The 26,060-nt window shown below is 39.2% G+C and overlaps 7 protein-coding genes across 9 annotated transcripts in view; 3 read left to right on the top strand and 4 right to left on the bottom strand.

The window, feature by feature from the left end:
* The first annotated feature begins 309 nt into the window (after window positions 1-309).
* On the top strand, window positions 310-5,921 carry LOC104819132. Of its 3 annotated transcripts, XM_010549050.2 has the most exons (11): window positions 310-392; window positions 477-574; window positions 728-866; window positions 975-1,061; window positions 1,487-1,576; window positions 2,184-2,264; window positions 2,368-2,559; window positions 2,656-4,785; window positions 4,895-5,041; window positions 5,142-5,437; window positions 5,539-5,921. In XM_010549050.2, the coding sequence occupies exons 3-11, from the start codon at window positions 789-791 to the stop codon at window positions 5,651-5,653; spliced, it is 3,216 nt and encodes a 1,071-aa protein (XP_010547352.1). In that variant the 5' UTR covers window positions 310-392; window positions 477-574; window positions 728-788; the 3' UTR covers window positions 5,654-5,921. The 3 variants fall into 3 exon arrangements, with proteins under 3 accessions (XP_010547352.1, XP_010547351.1, XP_010547353.1); XM_010549049.2 differs by lacking the exon at window positions 310-392 and having other exon boundaries at window positions 422-574; XM_010549051.2 differs by lacking the exons at window positions 310-392; window positions 2,184-2,264 and having other exon boundaries at window positions 422-574.
* A 596-nt stretch (window positions 5,922-6,517) lies between these two features.
* On the top strand, window positions 6,518-8,155 carry LOC104819131 (reactive oxygen species modulator 1-like). The gene is made up of 3 exons (XM_010549048.2): window positions 6,518-6,711; window positions 7,073-7,110; window positions 7,828-8,155. Exons 1-3 carry the CDS (start codon window positions 6,639-6,641, stop codon window positions 7,939-7,941), a joined length of 225 nt encoding a protein of 74 aa, XP_010547350.1. The 5' UTR covers window positions 6,518-6,638; the 3' UTR covers window positions 7,942-8,155.
* A 1,180-nt stretch (window positions 8,156-9,335) lies between these two features.
* On the top strand, window positions 9,336-10,562 carry LOC104820139. Its single transcript, XM_010550511.2, has one exon. The coding sequence runs from the start codon at window positions 9,344-9,346 to the stop codon at window positions 10,547-10,549; it is 1,206 nt and encodes a 401-aa protein (XP_010548813.1). The 5' UTR covers window positions 9,336-9,343; the 3' UTR covers window positions 10,550-10,562.
* Window positions 10,563-12,838: 2,276 nt separating this feature from the next.
* LOC104819130 (two-component response regulator ARR22-like) lies at window positions 12,839-13,462 on the bottom strand. The gene is made up of 2 exons (XM_010549047.1): window positions 13,181-13,462; window positions 12,839-13,058 (listed from the first exon to the last, which is right to left on the bottom strand). The coding sequence occupies exons 1-2, from the start codon at window positions 13,424-13,426 to the stop codon at window positions 12,879-12,881; spliced, it is 426 nt and encodes a 141-aa protein (XP_010547349.1). The 5' UTR covers window positions 13,427-13,462; the 3' UTR covers window positions 12,839-12,878.
* Window positions 13,463-19,688: 6,226 nt separating this feature from the next.
* LOC104820138 lies at window positions 19,689-20,894 on the bottom strand. Its single transcript, XM_010550509.1, has one exon. It carries the CDS (start codon window positions 20,892-20,894, stop codon window positions 19,689-19,691), a length of 1,206 nt encoding a protein of 401 aa, XP_010548811.1.
* Window positions 20,895-21,989: 1,095 nt separating this feature from the next.
* On the bottom strand, window positions 21,990-23,631 carry LOC104819129 (UDP-glycosyltransferase 76E1-like). Its single transcript, XM_010549046.2, has 2 exons — window positions 22,990-23,631; window positions 21,990-22,919 (listed from the first exon to the last, which is right to left on the bottom strand). The coding sequence occupies exons 1-2, from the start codon at window positions 23,462-23,464 to the stop codon at window positions 22,051-22,053; spliced, it is 1,344 nt and encodes a 447-aa protein (XP_010547348.1). The 5' UTR covers window positions 23,465-23,631; the 3' UTR covers window positions 21,990-22,050.
* Window positions 23,632-24,648: 1,017 nt separating this feature from the next.
* LOC104819128 (flowering time control protein FY-like) overlaps window positions 24,649-26,060 on the bottom strand; it is a 6,551-nt gene continuing 5,139 nt past the window's right edge. Inside the window, exons 17-19 of the mRNA XM_010549045.1 lie at window positions 25,822-26,048; window positions 25,240-25,440; window positions 24,649-24,978 (exon numbers count right to left, since the gene is read on the bottom strand). Coding sequence (XP_010547347.1) covers window positions 24,907-24,978; window positions 25,240-25,440; window positions 25,822-26,048 — 500 coding nt within the window. The 3' untranslated portion in view covers window positions 24,649-24,906. The remainder of the gene's footprint in view (window positions 24,979-25,239; window positions 25,441-25,821; window positions 26,049-26,060) is intronic.

Genomic DNA, 26,060 nt, shown 5'->3' with positions numbered 1-26,060 from the left:
TTGGATTAAAAAAAATCGATATTTTGAGATTTTTAAAATCGGAGTTGGGCCAGATTCGGTTCTGAAAAATTCATTTTTATATAAAAATTATCATTCAATAATTTTAAATGATTCGATTATAAACGGTATCGTATTTCTATTCGTTAAAACCGTACTGAAGCGTCCTCGTTTATCTTACCATAAAAAAAAAGGGAAGGATAAATTTTTGTAGATAGGAGGCGACGGATCAAATATACTTAGGACTATCAATAAATCAATCATTTTCAAAACACTTTTTCAGGTAGTTTCCACTTTTGTCCCTTTCTCTCTCTCTCTCTCTCTCTCTCTCTCTCTCTCTCTCTCTCTCTCTCTCTCCTCTGCACAGTATTCAGTAGACCGCATATGAATACTCGGTACTGTATCTCTACGGTTTCCGTCCGTACATTTTCGTCGACTTTCTCTTTATTCTCTCGCTGATTTTCTCTCCATCCAAACAGGCGCAAGTTTAAAACAAGCCTGTTCTCCTTCCTCCTAGGCTTTGCTCGAATTTGAAATCTCGCTGTACTTCTCTCTCATTTCGTTTGCGCTTTCGAAGGTGAGTGAGGGGATCGATTCCGGATTCGTGCTTTTACTTTTGTCGGGCTTTTAAAGCAGTGAAGCTCAGAATCGTGTCTTCCGCTTTCCATTTGTTTCCAGATTATTGCAGGGGCTGATGAGTAAGAATGAGATTGATAATGTTGATTTCCAGGTTTTTCTGCGGTTGATTTCGGTCGTTTGACGGGGGAAAAAAATCTGAGAATGGAGACTCGATGTTGAGGTTGGAGAGGATGATTGCTGCCGAGGAGCAGCCACTGAAGGCTGCAGCGGTGGAGAGGGACATTGATTTGGTAAGACCTAATATTTTAGCGCTGGAGGAGATTTCACTCTGTTTGGTCTTTGTGAATGTTCATGTAATGCTTGCTATTGAGTAACTTTGTTGTTGTTCTCAACCACAGACTCTCACATCCCTAAAGAAAGGAGCCCATCTGCTCAAATATGGACGCCGAGGGAAGCCTAAGTTTTGCCCCTTTCGACTCTCAAATGTAAAGTCTCTTCTTCTTCTAAAAGACTCAACCTTCTATTTTCTGTCGTATGAGCTGTTCGTTGGAGTATTACTATTCCTTTTTGTGCTAAGTATCTTGTTGTCGAATGAAGCAATGAACGAGGCTAATGTTTTTTGTTTTGGATAAAGGAAAGAGGCTAATGTTATACGACCAATTTAAAACGTTCACGAAATTTTGATCTCACTCTGGTCTTTTAATCTTTTCCAAATAACTCTGTCTATCTGCATGCGCAGTTCATGATCTGATGCACAATCTGGTTAAATAATATAATGCGTATGCATCATGATATGTGCATATAGATTATGATTTCTGTCTTGCATTAGATTGTCAAAATGCTTTGCCAAAATAGGTTCATGAAATGCTATACATTAGACGTGTGTAACTCTTGCTTTTTTCCTTTTCAGGATGAGTCCACGCTTATATGGTTTTCTGGGAAGGAGGAGAAACACCTAAAACTAAGCCATGTTTCTAGAATCATCCCTGGTCAGCGTACTGTGAGTTTATCCATGCTCTGATCTTTTTATTTATTTTGCATGAAGCTGTTATTCAACTTCTGATCAAGGCATTATAGATCTGATGAAACAAGTCTATGGTTTGGTTTCATTAATATTGTTGTGTAGTACCAATGGCATGAGCATAACTATGATTTCGATCTGAAAATATTTTATCAACCATCTGGAAGAGAGAATAACAATGTCTTTAGCATAGGGGTGGGCAAAAATACCTAAACTTTTGGTGCTCGTCCCAACCCTAGAGTTGGGTACTCGAAAATCGGATACCCAAAAATTGTCTTGCGGGTAATTTAATTCGAGTAACCGAAAACTCGGATTCCGTTTTTAAATAAAAATTGTGTCGGGTTCGGGTACCCTAAAAACCCCGGGTACCGACCCGTGCCCACCATTACTTCAGCATAGAAAGCCCACCTGGCATCTCACGGTTTTGTCATTGATGCACACCATTTGAGGACAAGAAACATCTTTTCTCACGATTGCTCCTGTGTCTCCAATGGTGCAGTAACATTTTAACTTTATGCATAGTTAAGAGATAACCCTGAACCATTTTTTTAATTTGTTTATGTTATTCACGATTTGACATCTTCAGGAGATATTCCAAAGGCATCCTCGTCCAGAGAAGGAATATCAGTCGTTTTCTCTAATATACGACGAAGATTCCTTGGACTTGGTATGCGTATAGTTGAAATAACCATTCTGTTTGGTGGCTTCTTGATTCAATGTTTGTACCTGCACTGAACATTACATTATGTTAAAAGTAAATCTTTATACAGATATGCAAGGATAAAGATGAAGCTGAAGTCTGGTTTACTGGTTTAAAATCTATAATATCACGTGGCATTAGTGGAAAATGGAGGGTAGAACCACGTAGTGGATTTTCATCTGAAGCTACTAGCCCTAGAGTCCGGACACGAGCAAGCTCTCCCTTGAGCTCTACATTACACAGTGGTAGCTGTTCACAGAAGGTCTCATTCTTCCTCGAATTCAATCTTTGCAATGGTTTAGGTGCATGTATAACTGTTCTGAATGCTAAAAGAGAACATTTGTTCTTTTTTAATCAGGATGGTTATGATGGGATCCATCTTCAGACATCTGAAGGTATCCCTCCCAAAATTACCTTGGAGAAGGCTTTATCTGATGTGATACTACATGCTATGCCACCCAAAGGCTTCTTCCCTTCAGATCCAGCCCGAGGGTCAATGTTCTCTCTGTCATCCGGTGGCTCTGATGGAACAATTGGGTATAGATGTGGTATGAACGTAGATGCTTTTAGGATTAGTTTGTCTAGTGCTTTTAGCACATCGAGTCAAGGTTCTGGTCACGATGATGGTGATCCTCTTGGTGACATATACATTTGGGGTGAAGGTACTTGCAATGGCTTATTGGGTGGAGGAGTACATAAAGTTGGAAGCCATCATGGAGTTGAACTTGATTCTCTTGTGCCCAAACCCCTTGAATCTGCTGTGAGGCTTGATGTTCAGAGTATTGCTTGTGGTGGGCGACATGGTGCTCTGGTGACAAAGCACGGAGATGTATTTACTTGGGGCGAAGAATTAAGGGGTAGACTCGGGCATGGTGTAGATTCGGATGTCTCGCATCCTAAAATAGTAGAATCCCTTAAAAATGTCAATGTCGAGCAAGTTGCATGTGGAGAGTACCATTCATGTGCTGTATCTCTTTCTGGTGAATTGTACGTTTGGGGTGACACCAGTTACAACATTGGGCAAGAAGGTAGTCATGGTAGAGAAGCAGTTTTGTGGATTCCGAAAAAACTAGGTGGACATTTGGATGGCGTGCATGTCTCATCAGTTTCATGTGGACCATGGCACACTGCTGTGGTAACATCTGCAGGGAAGTTGTTTACTTTTGGTGATGGGACCTTCGGTGTCCTTGGACATGGAGATAGGAAAAGTGTTTCAACGCCCAGGGAAGTGAAGTCACTTAAGGGTATTAGAACTTTCCGAGCATCCTGTGGTGTTTGGCACACTGCTGCCATAGTTGAAGTAATGACCGGATCTTCAATTTCTAGCAATTGTTCTTCGGTGAAACTTTTCACATGGGGAGACGGAGATAAAGGACAACTTGGCCACGTCGACAGAGAATCAAAGCTGGTGCCAACCTGCGTTGCTGCGTTAGTTGAACCAAGCTTCTGTCAAGTGGCATGTGGACATAGCTTAACTGTTGCACTTACGACGACTGGCCATGTATACACTATGGGAAGTCCAGTGTGTGGTCAGCTGGGAAACCCTCGAGCTGATGGCAAGCTCCCAACCCGTGTTGAGGGTAAACTTGTGAAGAATTTCGTTGAAGAAATAGCATGCGGTTCCCATCATGTTGCAGTTCTAACATCAAAATCTGAAGTTTACACATGGGGAAAGGGTGCGAATGGTCGGTTAGGTCATGGGGATGTTGAGGATAGAAATTCCCCGACATTGGTAGAAGCTCTCAAGGACAAGAGAGTCAAAAGCATTGTCTGTGGAACCAGCTTTACCGCAGCCATCTGTCTTCACAAATGGCTTTCAGGTATAGACCAGTCTCTGTGTTCTGCCTGCCGCCTTCCGTTTAATTTTAAACGGAAACGGCACAATTGTTATAACTGTGGGCTTGCGTTTTGCAACTCATGTAGTAGCAAAAAGACTTTGAAGACTTCTATGGCACCTGTTTCCACCAAGCCTTACCGTGTCTGTGACAATTGTTACGAGAAGATCAACAACAGTACTCAAACAAGCTTCGTTTCTATGAGTATTGCAAATAGAAGAGAAAGTATCATCCCGGGATCAAATGCTGCAAACAAAAACGATTGTTTTGATTCAAAAATTCATCTCCAATTTTCCAGAAATCCATTCATTGAGTTATTCAAGGAGGGAGAGAGCCGATGTTCTAGAAAAAACAAGAAATTGGGTTTTAGGAGCAGGGCTTCGTCACCACCAGGGGGTATTTCTCGGCGTAATGAGAATCCAAAATCTTCCTATCCGGTATTCGGATCGTCCAAAAAATTCTTCTCAGTTTCTCTCCCGGGTTCGAGGATGGCATCTCGAGCTTCATCTCCCACATCTAAACGACCAAGCCCTCCGCGTTCCACTACACCATTGCCAGCACTATCATGCCTTACATCAAACAAAGTTTCTGTGGGCGGCACAGCGGGAACAAATGACAGCATAAGAGATGAGATATTCAAACTGAGAGCGCAGGTATATATATATATATGCTTGGAAGTTGATACATGTATTATTCAAAGTTATGGGAGATCAAAGATAAATAGCTTATCATCTTTCTGATTAATTGCTTGACAAAACATAGGTCGATGAGCTTACCCACAAAACCGAGCTTCAAGAAGATGAGATTGGAAAAACAACCAGACAACTCGAGGAAGCCCTTTCGGTTGCAGCGGGAGAGACTGCGAAATGTAAAGCAGCCAAGGAAGTAATAAAAGCTCTCACCTCACAGGTAACTCCGATACAATTCTCACAATTGCTCTAAAAAACCCTTTAGCTTATGAGCTCTAAAAATGCCATGTTTACTCCTTTTCTTTCTCTATCTGTCGTAGTTGAAGGAACTCGCCGGAATATTCCCCATAGGAGAACCAAGAAACAGTGTCATGCTTCCTACCAACGACAAACTAACAAAACCTGAATCACACTGTTCAGGAAATCAGTGTAGCCCATTTACCACTAACTTCACTTCCAATGACTCTGGATTGGAAACTGATCCTAAAGCCCGAAACAGACTAATACCCGAACATAACGATGGAGAAGAATGGGTTGAGCAATACGAACAAGGCGTTTACATCACCCTCGTCGCATTACCAGGAAGCGCTAGAGATCTCAAACGCATCCGCTTCAGGTTGTGACACATCATTGCTAGTAGAAACATCTTGTCGGAATATGACAAAAAGAACTTGCAACTTGTACAAAGTTTCTGATTGTTTGTTGTTATTCCTGCAGCCGGAAACAGTTCACCGAGAAGCAAGCGGAACAATGGTGGACGACAAACCGAGCTAGAGTTTACCAACGGTACAATGTTTCCGAAGGCAAGGAAGATTCAACAAGACCGAACTAAAAACCAGCCCGTTTTGATTTAACCCGTCTAGTTTAGTTTTTAGATTACGTCCATACTAAGAATAGAAGAAGAAACTCAGCCTCCATCACTTTGATCTCAGGTTTTTGCCTCACTACCTTTTCGGTGTTTTGGTATTGTAAATATGCGATTTGCTTTACTGTTTCCATCGGCCATAGGGACAGAGACGAGTAAAATGGGGAAAACAGATGAATCAAAGTAGTGGCAAGTTTCAGACATCTAACATCAGCTCTTCTCTGTTTCATTTTTACTTGCCCTTCTCTCTTTCTTTTTTCTTTTTGGAACCTCATCTGATTATATATAATCTTTATTAAGTCTGACCGCGTTTTGTTGTTGTGCTCGAGCAAAAAGTAAATAATTTAAATTGAGGAGGAAAATATATATTCTAATCACATTATTTGCTTCCAATTCTGAAACACTCTATTATAAAAATATATGTATATATATATATATAGTAAATAATTTAGTTCACATTTTTTCAGAATATTTGCATATATTGATTTGGAAAAAAACTTTTAATATCTCTAAACTCATTCGAATTTATCAATTAAATATATCTAAAAAAACTTTATCCATTGTAACTATAATTTAAAACGATAGTTTATAGATTGACAAAAAATAAAAGAGCAAAAGTATAGATATTTTGTCTTAAAAAATTAATGACTTTCTTTTTTTGCGGTTTGGGGTTTCTCTTTTTAATATTTTGTGTTTTACAAAGTTAAAAGATGAATTAATTAATAAATGCAATTATATTTCGTAAATTGTCTGCAATAACCGATTTATTCAGTCCGGTTGTGTTTGGTTCGATTGAATTCCTCTAACATTCGTCCAATTCGGTTTGCTTGGTTCTGGACTAACACCCAGAACAAAAACTGAAAAACCTAAAAAGTGCGTCTCTGTATCCCTCAGGGAGAAACCAATATCCAGACAATCGTTTTGTGCCCTAAGAACTCGATTTGATCTCAACATGGCAAGAGATAGCTGTTTGGCTCGTGTCACCGCAGGTGTTGCCGTCGGCGGCGCTGTCGGAGGCGCTGTCGGTATGTAATCTCTGCCTTTGTCTCTATCTGTCTGACTTCTCTCTCGTGTGCTAAAAAAACCCTAATCCTTTTTTTTATCAGTTTAATCCATGTAGTTACTTGGGCCAATCTATACGTCTCTTCATTTTGATTGAATTCGGTTTTATGTCATTGGAATTTGAACTTATGGGCTCTGATACCGAGTTTTGGTTCGGCTGAAGAATTTTCCGATTTTGGGTATTGGGTTTAACGTGTTTTCCTCATCATGGATGCCCCTATTTTGGTCGGGGTTTTTCGCTGGGCACTGATAGCCGACGATTTATTGATGCTTTTAGAATCGATTATTCTTGATTGTTGAAATAATGGGCATTTTTAATTTCAGGTGCTGTTTATGGAACCTACGAGGCAATTAGATACAAGGTAAATTGTTTTAATGGTTTCTACATTATATTCAGCCTTTCAGTTTTGTTTTTTCAGATCATCTAAATATATATTGGATGTCCATGGATGTTTGTATGTCAATGCAAGCTGAAAAACTGTCTTGTGCTATCATTTTGGTTAAACTCTTGAAAGAATCGTTTGATTAGGAGTAGGGTTTTTGGTGTTTATATTCAGTTTTTGTTGCGAAGATTTGAATCTCAGATTGCTAGCCTTGTTCTTGTCACACGTTCGGTTTTGGAGATGAACAATAACATGCTAGAAAAAAGATGGTTCTGATGAGTCTTGTGACTGCTAGCTAAACATACTGGACTCACCTCGCTATTGATTGCCTTCACTTTGAGACCCTCGAGTGACGCATTTGATCTAAATGTCATATTTTGAGATCTCAAAGCCACTACCTTACCGTAAGCGAACAACTCTTTTTCTTACGCTTTACCAAATTTTATCTGATCGAGACTCTTCTCTATGTCTGTAGTTACCTGAACTCAAAACATAAAAAAACTGATCTTGGAACAGGGTTTCCTTGTTTACTTCAATATTCTATGTTCCTTTCGTGTATATTAAGTGTTGGTGATGAAATATCAAAGTATGGTGATTCAGGGCAGGTAAGTTAGTTGTCGCCAATGTTTATTAATACATCCAAGTTGAATTCGTTCTGTGCTTCAGTTCTAACCGTTTGTTCCCTACCCGTTGCAGGTCCCAGGACTTATGAAAATAAGATATATAGGGCAAACGACGCTGGGCAGTGCAGCCATTTTCGGGCTCTTTCTCGGTGCCGGCAGCTTGATACACTGTGGAAAATCTTATTGATTTCCTTCTTTTGCTTTGTCTCACAGAGTGTTGAGTTTGTGTTCCATAAAAAAATCTCTGCCTGGTGGGAGAGAGATCTCTGTTTCTATAAAGATATTTACCCCTTTTTTGTCCATAGAGATTCTTGAATGGATGAACTGGAAAATCCGAGCTTGATTTTAACATTTGTTTGATGTTTGGACTTCAGTTGAATAAATTCCGATCTAGAACTTGAGACTGGGCACGTGCAGATCACTTCATTGTTTCTTGGTTTCCCTATACAGATAGGATGCTTAACTCACGGTTGTCCTCTCTGGTTAAATTCGCCAAACCTATTGACACAGTGCGTTACCCTGCCTTGTTGTGTACGGAAGCACCGTACGGAGACAGAATCTGAACAAGCATCTTTTGTTCTGTATAAATGGCACAATTGGTGATACGATACAAAACCCACTTTGCGAGTTTCCTATTTTGCATTGCCAGAGGCAGACGAGATGCCGAACATTAAGAAAAACCGTCCAAGATTATCAGTGTGGATCATTCTTGAATCAGCTTTCGTTTCAAGATTTGTTGAGGAAATCTGAAGATGAGTTTGAGTGTGGGAGAGTGCTCTTGGTCGCGAAGAATCTAACAAGTACTCGTCGATTGAACACATCTTCGTTGAAGAGATTTGACCGGAAGCTTTGAGAGTATTTCTTCCACCAGATCCGATAGAAGCTCCTGACAACGATAAGGATCGAATGCAAATGAAATCTAGGGTTTTGCTTTTATCCTTTTAGGATAAAGATTTGGCGGTTTTTTTTAGCAATGTCAACGTGATGTGATTTTGAGAGAGATGATGCTCATGCCTTGTCGCTCAAGTTTTGGTTCAAAAAAACCAAAAAAATACTATAAAATGTTCTTACAAAAAAAAATTGAATTACTGAATCAAATTTAACGTAATGGTAAAGCCTGACGAAACATCAAAATTTGAATTCAAAAAAATTAAAATTCCTGATCAAACAATGTGATCACGTAACATTTCAAATAAGCAGTAGCGTTATTCTAAGGCAACACAGATGGGGGCAAAATGGTCATTCGGCGGCAAAAGAAAAAGGAAGAGAGAAGGAAACTGAGGTCAAAATGATCATTCCAGCAGCAAAAAAAAAAAAAGAGAGAAAAGGAAACTCGGGAGGAGGTTGTGACCGTTGTTGTCAGAAGGACAGTTGTCCTCTCCAAGTAAACAGATCTCTATCTCCCCATATATATATATATATATAAGACAAACGAAGTTTCCATATCTCTCTCTCTCTCTCTCGCTCCCATCACTCTTCTTCTTCTTCTGCTTCTTCCGAGTTCTCAATCCGGCGATCCGTCTCATTTGAAACCCTAGTTTTCGTATTCTTTGGTTCCGATCCGTACATTCCCAAGCAGAAAAAGAAAGATGGCCACAGAGAGATGGAAAGTCGACCAACTCGTCGTTTCTGCGATGAAAGCGGCCGACGCGGTCAAGACGAAGGACAACCTCAGGAGATGCATCGAAGCTCTTACATGTCTCAAGGGTCTGTCTCTCTCCTCCGAAGATCTTCGAGAATCGGCATCCCTGCAAAAGCTGGAGAGACTCAGAGATCATCCAAACCCTAAGATACGAACTGAGGTTCGAGAGTTGTTCTCTTCTTTCATGAGAACTCTTTACGCCAAACCTCTTCCCACCACCAATTCTCCTCAAGTTTCTCCAAGTCCGACATGTTCCGTCTCGAAGAGGGTTTCTTCGGATGATCACAGTAGAGAGAGATGCGACACGTCGAAGAAGAATGAAACCCAACTCTTGGAGATGTTTCAGGCGGCGAAGGCAGCGGCGGATGCCGCCAACGTGAAGGGCATTCTCTTGGGCAAGTCCGAGGCCACTCGCTGCGTTGACCTCTTGTCCAAGCTCATGTACTTTACCGTCACTAGGAAAGTTCTTAAAGAAAACCGCATCCAAGAGAGGCTTAAGAACCTTACCAAGCACAAGAACCGAAACATCTGCTCTTCCGCATCTCTCCTGCTTCAGCATTGGACCGAGAATACTATCAAGAATCAAGAATGCCACCAAGATTCTGTCACCAAGTTGAATCGCGATTCTCTGCTGAAATGTCTCTACGCGAGCGGGAGAAGAACAAGTCCTCCCAAAGCTGTTCCGAAGAGGCCTCTCCAGAAGAAGGTGCCACCGAATGACCCTCACCCTCCGAAAGTTTCTGCAATCCCGAGGCTTGCCATCCCGAAAAGGGTCAAGACCAACGAGGAGAAGAGGTCCATGACGCAGGCTGATATACTGAAGAAGGCAATCGAGTTGTCGGAGTTGTTTGAAGCAGCCAAGAAAGCAGCAGATGCAGCCAACACGAAGGGCATTCTCTTGGGCCGATCAGATTCTTCTAGCTGCGTTGATTTTTTATCAAGGCTCAAGACCATTCCTGTCAATTGGGAAGTTATAGAGGCCCATGGAATGGAACGGAGACTGGAGCACCTCACCAAGCACAAGGACCGGAAGATTTGCTCTTCTGCCACTGCCCTTCTTCAACACTGGAGGCAGAGTTCCGGACGTCAAGAACGCCGAGTTTCTACCACCAAGATGAGCTCCTACAGCCCCAATTTCGTTGAGGTGGTCTAGTCGGAACCAGCAAACACACCAAAGTCAGCTGTTTCAAAGAGCTCTTTTACTTCTGTTGGTTCTATTCATGATAGACTTCATCCTCATTTTTTGTTTGCGAGAGATAATCTGTACAGAACATTCTTCAAATGTCAATATATAAAGCATTTATTGTTTCCTCAATCTATATTCAACTGTCTGTTTATTACATGTCTTCCTTTTGTAGGATTCAAAACGTCTCTGAATCTTTTATAGTTGCAAATCCCAATAAAAAGAAAGATTTTCAATATCAGCAAAGCATAACAAGGATCATAAGGATACCGAACTATTTTTCAATGAGCAAAAGTACACAATAGAATGTTAGATCTTAGAAAAACACACTAGCGTGTGCAGTTTGATAGAGAGAACCCTATGTTAACATATCGTTCTTCTGTAACGATCTACGCGGCACATTTGCCATATAAGTTTGGATTGGTGGTATCGTCTGCAACTTAATTCGTAGCTCATCTTTCTTGAACAGAATCCTACCTCAACTCCTCAGCGCAATAGACAAAGCTACAACGCAAATCAGATTTCCTAGTTTACCATTTCCCAAATATCATCGAATTGTGTCATATTAGAGCGAGTGAGAAAAGGGAAACAGACGAGATCAATCAACAATGCAATGCATTAACCCCGAATCTCAACATCTGTAAAATTTAATGTCTATTTTGCCGGAATCATCAACGGGAGGCGACGCATCATAATGCACAGTTTCACTTTTGATCTAAAATCACGTACCATCACCATGGAACAGTAAATTCTGTACAAAATGCGATATGATTAGACTCGCGAATCTGCAGACTCAACCAGAACTACTTCTCACAAACGAACCAAACAGATCTTAGGGGAAAAAAAAAAAAAAGAGAAGGCTTCAGCATATGTACTTGTTCAGAGGCTGAGGAGCAGAAGAGATAGCGGCTATCCTCCTGTCGTTGTCTGTCATCGTCGTCTGCGAGGAATCTCTGTCTATGTCGGCGGCGGCGGGGAATTGGGATTTTCTCCGGCAGTCACTCTTGGGGTTCAGGGGAGATGAACTTTTTGAATTTCGGGGATACTCTTCCCCGCAAGGCAAAAGTATTAATGTTCCCGCGCTACTGAGAATCCTACTGTTGCAATAAAAACAACGTGATGTTTATTTTCATTAAAACGTCACAAAGTCACAGACTGCTATGTTAAAACGGCATGCACTTCAACAATGGTTCTCTAAAACGTCATTCTTGCATAAACTTCCTAAATATAATTCATTTAAATTAAACTATCAAGTCCATTAGACGAAATTTGGTGTTCTCTCTCTGTTTCTTTTGGGACCACTGGCGACTTGAAGAGCACAGGAACAACTAACACAAGAGAACGACACCACTGTATCAATATGTCCTAAATAAAAACAATTTTCAACCAACAAAAAAATTATTTAAAATATACGATAATAAAATGAAATATTCAACAAAAACTATCATGAAAATTCAGTGACAAAAATTTGAATTAGTTGTTTAATCGTTATTCGTTTTCGTATATATATCATCATTGATAACCGCAATGAATATTCAGTGTAGTTTCCCAAATTAACCTTTTTTTACACCTTTATTTTCACAATAAATATAAAAAAAGGAGGAAAAAGATATCAAAATTAATCAATCTTGCTTACTCTAGGACCATATTAATTTATATCTTTTATAAAATTACTAATTATTGATTATCAAAATGTTCATTGTAATATTTAAATTGTGATTATATAGAAAAAATAAATAATTAATATTTAAATATTTTTTGAAGATATTTTAACTTGCAAGATGTTTATTTAAAAAATCATAGTCAAATTTATAAAATAATATTAAGTGTAATATGTTTAAAATGTAAGTCGAAATTACGAAGTAATTACAATTTGTTAAGCTTTTATTAATATTGACACAACTAGTAATTGGATTAAAAATTACAACTAAAAAGAGATATTATTAAATTGAAAAGTATGTATAGTATAGTATCAATGATATAGTTTAGATAAACAGAAACAAGAACCATATAAGTAATTTGTTATTTTCTTCTATATATTTTATGAAAATAAAGTGATCTAAGAAAAGTTTACCAATGATATAATTGGTCAATTTCTCTTGCTTTATCTATTTGTTAACGATTATCAAATATATAATATTCGTATAATATTTTATAGAAGATTTATTCATATATATTTATTATTTTTCTGAAAACAAAAACATCGAACACATGCATGAAAATTATAAAATACATGTATACAGACATGTATACACGTATGTATATATTTTCATACTTTTTTTTAAAAGGACTTGGAAAGTTACACATCAAGCTTGAGATGGTTAAAAAGAGATGAGATCTTGTGCATTGTCAAGGGTTTTTCTAGACACTGGTCAAGTCCAGCCTCCATGAAAGCTTTCTTCTTGTGTTCTTCGTTGTCAAGTGACGTCACCCCCACGATCATTGACGTCACCCCCATTTCTCTCAGCTCCTTTGTCGCCTGTTTTTTGAATTGTAAATCAACACCAAGAATGTATAACCATTAAATTTGCGGTCTGGGTATTTATTCAAAGTACAAAACTAGTCAAAGCGCAAAATGGTCATTAACTATATTATGCATACCAAGAGACCGTCCATTATGGGCATTTCCTTATTCATCAACACGAGGTCGAAGGAAGCTCCGGCGCGGTGGATGTTCCCCGCGACCTCGCCGTTCTCCGCCGTGGCGGCTACTCCTCCAAGCCTCTGGATGAATGCCACGTGGATTTTACGGATGACCGGACTATCATCCACCACCAGCACTCTTACCTTTTTCTCTTCAACCATGGACTCCTTTTCCATTCCCGTTGATGCAGTTGACGTGGCCATCTCCAATCCGAGTAACAAAAATCTTTAAACAAATTCCTTTTTCTGCTTAAAAAATGGTATTTTTTTTATGAGTATCTCGCATATAATCAAATGTATATATATATAGTATATTAACATAAAACTATAAATTAGAGCTAAGCCTTCTTTCTCTTCTTTTACATTATTATTTCCCTATCACTTTACTGTCTATTATTTTTGTTCGTACCTCACCGGGTTAGACTGACACCGCGGACGGTGTCAAGTACTGTATGTGATGACATGTAAATATTGTCATATTTTCACATTGGATGTCTAGCACATTTCACGATATTTTGCATATTTATAGATATCCCTTGTACATTTTATTCCGACTTCGATGTTTTTGATATTTTGCAGGAAAATTGAAGCTTTGGACGAAAATGAGGCAATTTCCAAGAAAAAAGACATGACCCGGAACCAACCCGAACATATTCTGAGTACCAAAGAGTCAAAGAGGTATTCCAATTTCGATGTTTTTGATATTTTTCAGGAAAATTGAAGCTTTGGACGAAAATGAGGCAATTTCCGAGAAAAAAGACATGACCCGGAACCAACCCGAACATATTCTGAGTACCAAAGAGTCAAAGAGGAAATGCTTGCCCGATGTTGATATTACGAGTCCCATAACTTTTGCAATACAGATCCATATCATGCGTACTATACAGCATTGGAAAGCCTTTTTCAATAGCTACGCACGGACACAAAGATCACTCCAATCAGATATTGCATTAGAAAGTTATGGTGAAAATACTATGAGCATATGTTCTGACGACGAACTGTGCACGAGTGTGCTATTACGAGCTACATAACTTTCTCCATACAGGTCCAAATGATGTATGCGATACATTGGAAAGATATTTTCAATAATAGCTACACGTGGATACCAAGAGCACTTCAATCCGACATCGGAGCCGAAAGTTATGAGGAAAACAATATGACTATGTCATTTGGTGGCGACAAGAAAACAGCTTTTCCTCAAAACACGGAGCTCGGGAATTATGGAGGAAAATGAGGAGGAAAATGGGGAAATGTCTTGCTTCTTTTCTTGGCTATAAAAGGGGCACGAAGGGGAGGCTTAGAGGCATCATCCAACACATTAGAGAGTGAGTTTGAAGAGTGAATTGAGAGCTTCTTGAGAGAGATCCAAGGAGGAGTCAAGAGAAGAAGAAGAAGAGGAGGAGGAAGAAGAAGAGTCCTGCAACTATCACTAAGCATTCTATTCCCTCTCTTTTAATTCTTGTCATGAACTTCTATTTGGATGTTGTTTGTATGTTTCCCATGATGTGTGAGTAGATTTATCATTGTAGGTTAGGGATTAAGGTTGTGTAAGGATCATGTGAACATAACCTATCTTTGAAACTATGGGTTTTATAATTTGGTTTGAATGAATGAATCTTAATGCTATGAATCTTGTTGGCCACTTGATTTGTTGAACCTAGAATTTAGTTTGCATAGAGATATGGAACTAAGTTTGGAACTCTTTCATTTGAATAGATGAACATTGCATTGAGAAATGAATGAACATCTAGGAATCATGATGGTGGATTTAATGCTCTTAAGAGTTTCAATCTATTTAGAATCGAGAGATCGGTAGGTTGAACTCTTAGGAAGAGAGGTGAGACTCGAGAGAGTAATCCTCTATAACAAGAACTTGAATTTCCCGAATCATAACTCTAGTTACGAAGATATATCCGTAGAAGCGATCCTTACATAACCCGTAATTCCCGACACCTACGATGTTTTATAGAATTGTGCTAAGTCTTTGCTTGTATTTGCTTTAATTCGTGTTTACTTTCAGTTATAATCATCACCATCATCATTATCGTCTCCGACCGAAACCGAGTAATAATCGTAATTGTTGTCGTTAAACCACACGTGTCCTTGTGTTCGACCCTAGGTACTACAATTGATCCGTACACTTGCGGTGATTGTATTTAGGAATTAAAACAAGATTAGATCACATCCTAGATCGACATCAAGTTTTTGGCGCCGTTGCCGGGGACACAACGGTTTTAGCGATACGATTAGGAAACTACTTAGTTTGGGTCATTTTTTTTCTTTGGTTTGATTTGGTCCTCATCTTTTTTCCGTTGTCGCTCTCTTTGATTTGAAGATTCTTTGGTGTATGACAAGGAGTTCTGGGTCGCAAAACCTAGTTCCCTTGGATCCCGAAATAGAGAGAACCATAAGACAAAACTTGAGACAACACCGAGAAGAGATGGGAGATCACGACGTTGTACCCGCACCGGGAAATGCGCACATAAATGAAGAAACCTTCGCGCAATACAACGCCCCACGACATACTGAGCTCTTATCCGGCATTCGGATGCCGGAGGTGGACATGACGAGATTTGAGCTCACCCCCGCCACAATCCAAATGTTGAGCGCCATGGCCTTCCGGGGTAGGCCAAATGAGGATCCTAACGCACATCTCACTCGGTTCAAGATGATGTGTCGTTCCATTAAAAGAGCTGATCAAATAACCGAGGACGCAATCCGCTTAATCGCCTTTCCATGGACGTTGATAGACGCTGCACTCGATTGGCTCTATGAAAAAAGGCCGAGAGTGTGATGAAGTTGCATGCAAAAGTCCGGGAGAATATTGCAAGGAGAACGGAACAATATGCACGACAAGCAAACAAGGGGCGAAAGAAGATCACTTTCAATGAGGGAGATTGGGTGTGGCTACATCTAAGGCCGGAGCGCTTTCCAAACAAGAGAACATCCAAGCTAGCACCAAGAGGAGATGGCCCATTCCGTGTGATTGAGAAGATCAACGACAATGCCTACCGTTTGGAGCTTCCCGGTGAGTATTACGTATCTTCTACTTTCAATATAGCTGACTTGCTTCCTTTTGATGCAGGAGATTCTGTTTTGAGGTCAAAACCTTCCCAAGGGGGAGGAGATGATGAGGTCATCCACTTAGATGAGCTAAACGAGGAGCAAGCAGAGCAAGGAAACCATGGAACGCACAAAGGAGCTGAGGAGCACAAAGGAGCGAAGGAGGAGGACAAGCAAGGAGAGACAACCAATGAACCAGTCTTTATATATATATATGGCTTAGATTGCCAGTTCATGTGGGTATGCTTTGTGCAAAGGGATTGATATGTGCATATGAGTGATTTATAAATATAAACCTAGCCAAACATGGAATGATATACGAATGCTCAAACATCAAAACCTCTTGATTGATATATTCTACAAAAAAGTACATATATAAATTGATATAAATCGTATCTAAATAAATGATAAAAATCGTGAAGATAATAACTTACGTTTTGAGATTAAGAAAGAAAAACTTATGAATTCACTTTTAAAAAAACATCCAAATTTATAGATAGAAAAAGTGAAAAAATAAAATCTACATATATAAATCGATATAGATCGTATCTGCATAAATTTATTGTTTTTTTTACTTTATTATTTTAAATAATTATTTTATATAAAATAAACATAATAGTTACATGTAATCTTCATCAATTGTTTATTGAAAAAGAATAAAATCAAATCTTAAACATAACTTCAAATAAATTCTAATCAGATATTATATTTGTCGTTTTTTGTAATGTATTAATTAAAAATCTATCGTTTATATCTTTATATATTTATTTAATATTTTAAATAATACAAAATATAAAATAGATGAAGGGGATGTAGTTTTAACAAGTTAGAATTTTATTAAATAATTTTATGGATGTTAGTTTACTATATATGATGAATATTATATAAAATTCGATAATTGACAATAATGATTTTAAAGTTAAGTTACTAATAAAATGTAAAAATTAATAAAAACAATTATATTATTAAAATTTTATCAAGTTTTTATATCAACAATTATAAATAAATATCATCTTATGATAAGTTCTCCATCAAAGGCTATACACGATGGACCGTACAACTCATTGGAAAATCTATGACCCAAATAGATGTATACTATGTTGTAAGGAGGTTGAGAACCATTATCACTTATTCTTCATATGTGAATACAGTACTGCGATATGCTCTTACTATGCAAGAAAACTCAAGGGAACAGAATAATTTTTCATTTCGGTTCCGACGGACTGCATTCGATCGGTGGTTACACCAAACGCTGTCTATGAGTCCAAAAACTGGAAAGATGAGGAGGCATCTCATACAACTCTTTGTGTATGAGCTTTGGAAAGAACGCTATGGAAGAACTCACTGGAATACGTACAACTCCTTACCACGTATTCTGGCCAGAATTGATAGGTTTATGATGAATATTTTACTCTCCTTTCACAAACAAGGAGCGAAAGGCGACAACAAATCCATCCAACTTTGATATCGCATTAATTAGTTATCTTTTTGTTTCTTTTATCCGTTTACCATGAGAATCCTTATTTTTTGATTCGGTTGTAAATCAGACTACATACTATTTATGAGATATGAATAGAAATCAACAAACACATTTTCATCAAAAAATAAATATCATCTTTACAATCTCTTGAATGTTAAAAAATATGTCGAAATTTTATCTATCATTCTAATTCACTTTATATATTAACAAGAATTATTGGTTTCATAGTTTTAATTTGAGTTGCGAAACCAATTAGTAATCTAAGTCTTCCACTTTTATTTGTAACACATTTGTTTACTGTCCCGAAAAAATTATTAGAATTTTAATCAGATTTGACTCTGTTATATAAATCTTACAATTTCTTAATTATTTGATACCATAATTTATACATTATTTGATTTAATGAGATTATATCAACATTTACATAACTTAACTTCGAGGAATAAACTACTGATGTCCAAAATGTTTGTAGATGAATTTTTTTATTTAATCAGTTATTTTTTTTAATCTTGAACTGTTTATATGTTTACTCAAAACTATATTAACTTTTTTATTTATATTCATTCCGAAATTTAGATGCTATTACATTTTAACCAAGAAAAGAAAGTTATAATTTCTCCGTACAAAGTATGCAATTGTTTCGAGAACTTGTCGTAAAATTAAATGAAAGCTGAAAAATAAAATCTTTGTATGCTAGCCATTCTATGTATTCCGTTTTCGCCTAAACGTGCAAGACTTTATGACGTTTAAATGGAGAGGAACGACACGTTTTTAATCGCGAGATTGCAGATTTTCTATTGCGCGGGAAAACTAATATATGTCTTGCGAGGAAAGTCGAGAAGAAGAAGAGAGGATCCCCAGAATTCAAAAAAAAAAAAAAAATCTCCCCTGAACCCTAACAGTCACTAGGAGAAAATTCCAATTGCACACTGCGGGCAACAGTGGAGATTCCTCGCAGGAGACGATCACAGACACCGTCGCTTTCTCTCCTGCTTCTTTCTCTGCCTCTCAACAAGTATTTATGCTGAAGACTTCGCTGTTTTTTTTTCCTGTTTTCCCAAAGATCTGTATGGTTCTCTGTGTGAGAAGTAGTTCTGGTTGGTTTCGCGAGTCTAATCATTTCGCATTTTGTACAAAATCTACTGTTAGCATTCCATGGTGATAATCTGTGATTTTAGATCAAAATTGAAACTGTGCATTATGATGCGTCGCCTCCCGTTGATGATTCCGGCAAAATAGACATTAAATTTTACAGATGTTGAGATTCGGGGTTAATGCATTGCATTGTTGATTGATCTCGTCTGTTTCCCTTTTCTCACTCGCTCTAATATGACACAATTCGATGATATTTGGGAAATGGTAAACTAGGAAATCTGATTTGCGTTGTAGCTTTGTCTATTGCGCTGAGGAGTTGAGGTAGGATTCTGTTCAAGAAAGATGAGCTACGAATTAAGTTGCAGACGATACCACCAATCCAAACTTATATGGCAAATGTGCCGCGTAGATCGTTACAGAAGAACGATATGTTAACATAGGGTTCTCTCTATCAAACTGCACACGCTAGTGTGTTTTTCTAAGATCTAACATTCTATTGTGTACTTTTGCTCATTGAAAAATAGTTCGGTATCCTTATGATCCTTGTTATGCTTTGCTGATATTGAAAATCTTTCTTTTTATTGGGATTTGCAACTATAAAAGATTCAGAGACGTTTTGAATCCTACAAAAGGAAGACATGTAATAAACAGACAGTTGAATATAGATTGAGGAAACAATAAATGCTTTATATATTGACATTTGAAGAATGTTCTGTACAGATTATCTCTCGCAAACAAAAAATGAGGATGAAGTCTATCATGAATAGAACCAACAGAAGTAAAAGAGCTCTTTGAAACAGCTGACTTTGGTGTGTTTGCTGGTTCCGACTAGACCACCTCAACGAAATTGGGGCTGTAGGAGCTCATCTTGGTGGTAGAAACTCGGCGTTCTTGACGTCCGGAACTCTGCCTCCAGTGTTGAAGAAGGGCAGTGGCAGAAGAGCAAATCTTCCGGTCCTTGTGCTTGGTGAGGTGCTCCAGTCTCCGTTCCATTCCATGGGCCTCTATAACTTCCCAATTGACAGGAATGGTCTTGAGCCTTGATAAAAAATCAACGCAGCTAGAAGAATCTGATCGGCCCAAGAGAATGCCCTTCGTGTTGGCTGCATCTGCTGCTTTCTTGGCTGCTTCAAACAACTCCGACAACTCGATTGCCTTCTTCAGTATATCAGCCTGCGTCATGGACCTCTTCTCCTCGTTGGTCTTGACCCTTTTCGGGATGGCAAGCCTCGGGATTGCAGAAACTTTCGGAGGGTGAGGGTCATTCGGTGGCACCTTCTTCTGGAGAGGCCTCTTCGGAACAGCTTTGGGAGGACTTGTTCTTCTCCCGCTCGCGTAGAGACATTTCAGCAGAGAATCGCGATTCAACTTGGTGACAGAATCTTGGTGGCATTCTTGATTCTTGATAGTATTCTCGGTCCAATGCTGAAGCAGGAGAGATGCGGAAGAGCAGATGTTTCGGTTCTTGTGCTTGGTAAGGTTCTTAAGCCTCTCTTGGATGCGGTTTTCTTTAAGAACTTTCCTAGTGACGGTAAAGTACATGAGCTTGGACAAGAGGTCAACGCAGCGAGTGGCCTCGGACTTGCCCAAGAGAATGCCCTTCACGTTGGCCGCATCCGCCGCTGCCTTCGCCGCCTGAAACATCTCCAAGAGTTGGGTTTCATTCTTCTTCGACGTGTCGCATCTCTCTCTACTGTGATCATCCGAAGAAACCCTCTTCGAGACGGAACATGTCGGACTTGGAGAAACTTGAGGAGAATTGGTGGTGGGAAGAGGTTTGGCGTAAAGAGTTCTCATGAAAGAAGAGAACAACTCTCGAACCTCAGTTCGTATCTTAGGGTTTGGATGATCTCTGAGTCTCTCCAGCTTTTGCAGGGATGCCGATTCTCGAAGATCTTCGGAGGAGAGAGACAGACCCTTGAGACATGTAAGAGCTTCGATGCATCTCCTGAGGTTGTCCTTCGTCTTGACCGCGTCGGCCGCTTTCATCGCAGAAACGACGAGTTGGTCGACTTTCCATCTCTCTATGGCCATCTTTCTTTTTCTGCTTGGGAATGTACGGATCGGAACCAAAGAATACGAAAACTAGGGTTTCAAATGAGACTGATCGCCGGATTGAGAACTTGGAAGAAGCAGAAGAAGAAGAGTGATGGGAGCGAGAGAGAGAGAGAGAGAGAGAGAGATATGGAAACTTCGTTTGTCTTATATATATATATATATAGATATATGGGGAGATAGAGATCTGTTTACTTGGAGAGGACAACTGTCCTTCTGACAACAACGGTCACAACCTCCTCCCGAGTTTCCTTTTCTCTTTTTTTTGGCTGCCGGAATGACCATTTTGACCTCAGTTTCCATCTCTCTTCCTTTTTTTTTGCCGCCGAATGACCATTTCGCCCCATCGGTGTTGCCTTAGAATAACGCTACTGCTTATTTGAAATGTTACGTGATCATCACATTGTTTGATCAGGAATGTTTAATTTTTTGAATTCAAATTTTGATGTCTCGCCAGGCTTTACGTTATGTTAAATTTGATTCAGTAAATCAGGATTCAAATATTTTGAATTAGAACGTTTTATTTTCATTCGCTGATATAATTTTGTAAAAGACATTTTTTTGTGTAGAAAATTTTTAAATAAAAAAAAAGTAGCCAAGCATTCACTCAAGCCAAACACAGAGAGACCGTTTATTCATTTATTTATTTTTGGTTTTTTTGAACCAAAACTTGAGCGACAAGGCATATGAGCATCCTCTCTCAAAATCACATCACGTTGACATTGCTAAAAAAACTGCCAAATCTTTATCCTAAAAGGATAAAAGCAAAACCCTAGATTTCATTTGTATCCGATTGATTCATTGGATCATCATCTTAATTCCATGAATCCTGAATCAGCCTTTCTTTCAAGATTTCTTTTTTTTTTTTTTTTTTTTTTGCAGAAACAGAAGATAAGTTTGGATTTGCATAGAAGATTGTTTTTTTCAAAATTTTTTTTTTTTTTTTTTTTTTTTTTGCAGAAACAGAAGATAAGTTTGGATTTGCATAGAAGATTGTGCCTTTATCTCCTAGTTTCTTTTTCCTTAATTACTCCATACTTCATTTTTGAATTTTTTGGGTACTAAAACAAAAGATTTTTTTTTTAGTTGAGTTTGTTAATGCAAACACTCCTATTGTTATGCCTTTAAATCGGCTTCACAACGCATTGATGAAATCTGCAAACTCGTTTAACGAGTTGTGCGAAGAACCTCCACTTCTAGCAGAGGCTTCGATCTTCTCCTTCAGGCACAGCGCTCTCTTCTTCATCATCACGCCTTCTTCATCCGCCATTAACATCCTCACAGCTCTCTCGACGTCTCCTCTCTTCAACTCCTCGCCCTCCAGCTGAATCCCTATTCTCCAAACCCTCTCTAAATACCTCGCGGTCACCTTCTGGTCCCCGGAAAATGGCCTGCATATCATCGGAACTCCTTCGCTTATGCTTTCCACCGTCGAGTTCCACCCGCAATGGCTCCAAAAGCCTCCTACCGCAGAATGTGAAAGCACTTCCTTTTGCGGCGCCCATTTCACTATATGCCCTCTCTCAGAAACAATGCCATTGAGCTCTTCAGACAAGGATTCTGGGTTGGGGACAGAACCTGGTCTGATTACCCACAGGAAAGGTTGCTTGCTGTTAGCCAATCCCCAAGCCATTTCCACCATATCTTTATGTTCCATCCAAGCCAAGCTTCCCAGGCTTATGTATATCACTGAGCTTTCTGCCTGTTTGTTCAGCCATTCGATGCAGCTCCTGCCCTCTTCCAGCAGGCTGAAAGAAGCTGAGGCCGCCATGTGAAGAGGGCCAATCGGATAAATCGGAGCTTGCAAATCTTGGCGCATCCATTCAAGAGATGAGCTCTCTAGACAGCTTGATGTGTTGATTATGACAAGAGAAGCGCTTCGTTTATCCCGTGCTTTCATGTATAGCTTCAGAGAGCTCTCTAATGGCGCAAATGCAGAAGTGGGCAAGTCCTTGTACCGGAGGGGATAGAGCTCTGGTATCAACTTGTCTTCTTCTCCCGGCTCTGCAAAGACCAGAACCGACATTGTTACAACTCACGCACAAGATTACAAAGATTTGTGAAACTAGGGTACCTTCCAATGGATCCAATAACGGATTATCGTTGAGTCTCCCCATTAAAGAACGGCAAAGGAAAGATGTTGCACTCATGGTACTGAAGATGACACTGGGAAGGTTAAAGTCCATGGCAGCAGCTTCAGCAAAGTACATGATCTCGTCATAGATGACACAGGCTACGTCGTTACCGTGTTGCTGCAACAACTGACCCAGACAGCCCTTGAAGCTCTCCTCGCACACGACATTGAGCTTAATCAGAAACTCAACTGGTCCGAGATTCTTGAACTCGGTTTCAGATAAGCCGCCGAGAATGGTGACAGCTGAAAAATCGGGGAAGTCGTCGGAAGGGGACAAGTGATTGAACTCAGTCTGAGCAACCGTGATGGAGAAGCCCTTCAAGTAGAGGGCTTTTCCCAGTTGCATCATCGCAGTCAAGTGACCCTGTGCTGGAACTGGAACTAACACTACCCTTTTGGCCGCCTTTTCCTCCATTTCTGAAAATTTCTCTCCCTTTTTTTTCCACTACTCGGCTTTTGACAAGAATGCAGACCGGAAATATAGACACGTGCTTATATTGAACGGATGTGTGATGAATATGATTAGAGAGGGTTAGGAAAAATCTTTCAATGCTCATTATGTGGATTTTGGCCCCACAGAGTGAGATGAGGCATGTGCCTTTGCATCACCATCTCTCTCTGGCAAAAAAAAAAAAAAAGACAACATATATAAGATTCCAATGTTATGTTTTTCTTTTAGGCCGTTTCCTTGTTTTATGTATATATATATATATATATATATATATACACAGAAGCATCGCCGTGAGTGAGTGCTAATGATGACATAATGACATTTCAAATGCTAACAGTCTCTTATGTCTCTTATTCTGCAGTTGTTGTTGGAAAAGTAAATAAGAAATCTGATAACTTTTCTTAAAAGTATCATTTGATCTTTACTGGTTAAATATTATTTATCCGAATACATTTTTTTAAAGATGATGAAATCTCTAAGATTTTTCAAACAGAAATAAATGAGAAACAGTACTTTTTCTCCTCTACACGTGTGCTATAAAATTATGCCTTTTCATGAAATATCCCCAACGTTGACACCCTTTTTTGAGTTTTTGTCGCTTAATGAAGACTTGGGGAAAAAAACGTCAAGTAAACAATTCCGATGGTTGAACCCCCGAACTAAGAAGCTGATTAGTTCATTACCAAAAAATAAAAATAAAAATCATTACAAGTTAAAATCTTCATTAAGAGACACCATGGAACAACAGATCCATACAATCTCAACCGTCGGTTTAAGAACAAAATCTAAACCATCTCATCAACATTTAAACAATCTGAACGGTAGGTGGATTCTTTGATCACATTTAGACCACTGGATAAGATTGATATATATATACACACAGTCGAATTCGTGATTGTATCTGAATAAAACTGAACAGTTCAATCACATCCTACGATTTCACAAAAATATATCATTCATCTCTTAGAACTAGGGTGGTCACTTTGGTGATTAACGAATACTCAATTGAATAAAACATAACCGTAACTGAACCACATCTAATATACCAAAATCCAACAGTTATGATTTCTCTAAATCCAAAAAAAATGAAATCGAGCCAATTAAAAAATAACCGAAAAAATCAATAATTTCTTTAAAAAACAAATCCGAACCAAATCGAAGTTTATATAAACCCCAAATGGTTATAGTTTTTCTATAATAAAAAATAACCGAATCGAGCAGTGATTGTGTTGCTCTGAATAAATCTGTTACCTTGCACGGACCGAGCTGTGATTGTGTTGCTTCTGAAGCAAGCATAAACCCTAAGAAAAATAAGTTAAAAAAACGTCACAACAATCGTAAAAGCAGTATACCGACAAAACAAATGTACATGTAACAGTACAAGTTCGATTTTCGGGCCATTGATGCTACTGGTTTCCCTTTGGTGGAGGGCCTGGAGGCAAAGGTGGCGGCGGCATACCAGGCTGATTCCCAGGTTGCTGCACATCAAAATAACGCTCGGCTCGGGTTAGTCACTGGACAAAAACTATTTTCAACGAACTATGCTTTCTAGGATCTTGTATTTCATCCAAAACCAGTCACCCAAGATTCAAATGCATTGCAAAACTCGGGCATGCAGTTTCATAAACTTGTTCTGCATAGTTATTTAAACATCCGACTGGTATTTCAGTTTTAAGACAAAAACTGAAACGTATCAAGTTGTTCCAATGCTTTTAGTATAAAGGACTTCAGATATATACCGGTTGGTAAGGATTAAATCCTGGCATCATCGGCATCTGCCCACCTTGGGGACGGTTGAAGCCACCGCCTTGAGGATACATTTGAGGTCCACCAGCGTTCGGTGGTCCTTGGAATCCTACTGAAGATTTACTCGGATTCATGCCCATAAAATGACCTTGAGGCATCTGAGGATTCATTTTGTTCATTCCGCCTTGCATTCCCTATGTGGTAAACGAACAGCAGTTAAAGTTTCTAACATGCAGATGCAGAGTTAAATCGGAAAAGTATTTTGAAACTTTCGTTCTCCACAAAATGGCATGTGAGGGTTATTTTGTTTTTGAGCTACGAGAGACAGAAATTTTGAGAAAGAAACAGAGATTATACAGAGATGTTTGTCCATACCATTGACCCTGGCATCTGATGAGACATAGGCATTGAAGAAGGCGGCATTGGCGAAGGCATACCATGAGGAGGCCTGGGTAGATGCGGATGAGGGAGCAAGGGCATATGTGCAGGAGGCTGAAGTTGTGGCATATTGGAAGGTGGCATTGGCATTTGCTGGGGAAGTCCTTCAGAGATTATACAGAGATGTTTGTCCATACCATTGACCCTGGCATCTGATGAGACATAGGCATTGAAGAAGGCGGCATTGGCGAAGGCATACCATGAGGAGGCCTGGGTAGATGCGGATGAGGGAGCAAGGGCATATGTGCAGGAGGCTGAAGTTGTGGCATATTGGAAGGTGGCATTGGCATTTGCTGGGGAAGTCCTTGGTGTTGTTGTTGCTGCGTCGGCTGAGAGTTCTGTTGATATCCTTGTTGTGGACCGATCGGCAGAAGAG

Source organism: Tarenaya hassleriana, unplaced genomic scaffold, assembly GCF_000463585.1.
Source record: "Tarenaya hassleriana unplaced genomic scaffold, ASM46358v1 Cleome3, whole genome shotgun sequence".
Lineage (NCBI taxonomy): Eukaryota > Viridiplantae > Streptophyta > Magnoliopsida > Brassicales > Cleomaceae > Tarenaya > Tarenaya hassleriana.
The sequence above is the reverse complement of the archived record's forward strand: the minus strand, read 5'-3'. Positions and strand labels throughout refer to the sequence as shown.

Bases quoted from the DNA above. Each gene is read 5' to 3' on its own strand.
- LOC104819132 (XM_010549050.2), top strand. From the start codon at position 789: ATGTTGAGGTTGGAGAGGATGATTGCTGCCGAGGAGCAGCCACTGAAG. The intron at 1,577-2,183 runs GTGAGTTTATCC...TGACATCTTCAG, and splicing joins TCATCCCTGGTCAGCGTACT to GAGATATTCCAAAGGCATCC. The intron at 2,560-2,655 runs GTCTCATTCTTC...TTTTTTAATCAG, and splicing joins GTGGTAGCTGTTCACAGAAG to GATGGTTATGATGGGATCCA.
- LOC104819131 (XM_010549048.2), top strand. From the start codon at position 6,639: ATGGCAAGAGATAGCTGTTTGGCTCGTGTCACCGCAGGTGTTGCCGTC. The intron at 6,712-7,072 runs GTATGTAATCTC...TTTTAATTTCAG, and splicing joins CGCTGTCGGAGGCGCTGTCG to GTGCTGTTTATGGAACCTAC. The intron at 7,111-7,827 runs GTAAATTGTTTT...TACCCGTTGCAG, and splicing joins ACGAGGCAATTAGATACAAG to GTCCCAGGACTTATGAAAAT.
- LOC104820139 (XM_010550511.2), top strand. From the start codon at position 9,344: ATGGCCACAGAGAGATGGAAAGTCGACCAACTCGTCGTTTCTGCGATG.
- LOC104819130 (XM_010549047.1), bottom strand. From the start codon at position 13,426: ATGGCCACGTCAACTGCATCAACGGGAATGGAAAAGGAGTCCATGGTT. The intron at 13,059-13,180 runs GTATGCATAATA...TTCAAAAAACAG, and splicing joins CCATAATGGACGGTCTCTTG to GCGACAAAGGAGCTGAGAGA.
- LOC104820138 (XM_010550509.1), bottom strand. From the start codon at position 20,894: ATGGCCATAGAGAGATGGAAAGTCGACCAACTCGTCGTTTCTGCGATG.
- LOC104819129 (XM_010549046.2), bottom strand. From the start codon at position 23,464: ATGGAGGAAAAGGCGGCCAAAAGGGTAGTGTTAGTTCCAGTTCCAGCA. The intron at 22,920-22,989 runs GTACCCTAGTTT...TGGTCTTTGCAG, and splicing joins GTTATTGGATCCATTGGAAG to AGCCGGGAGAAGAAGACAAG.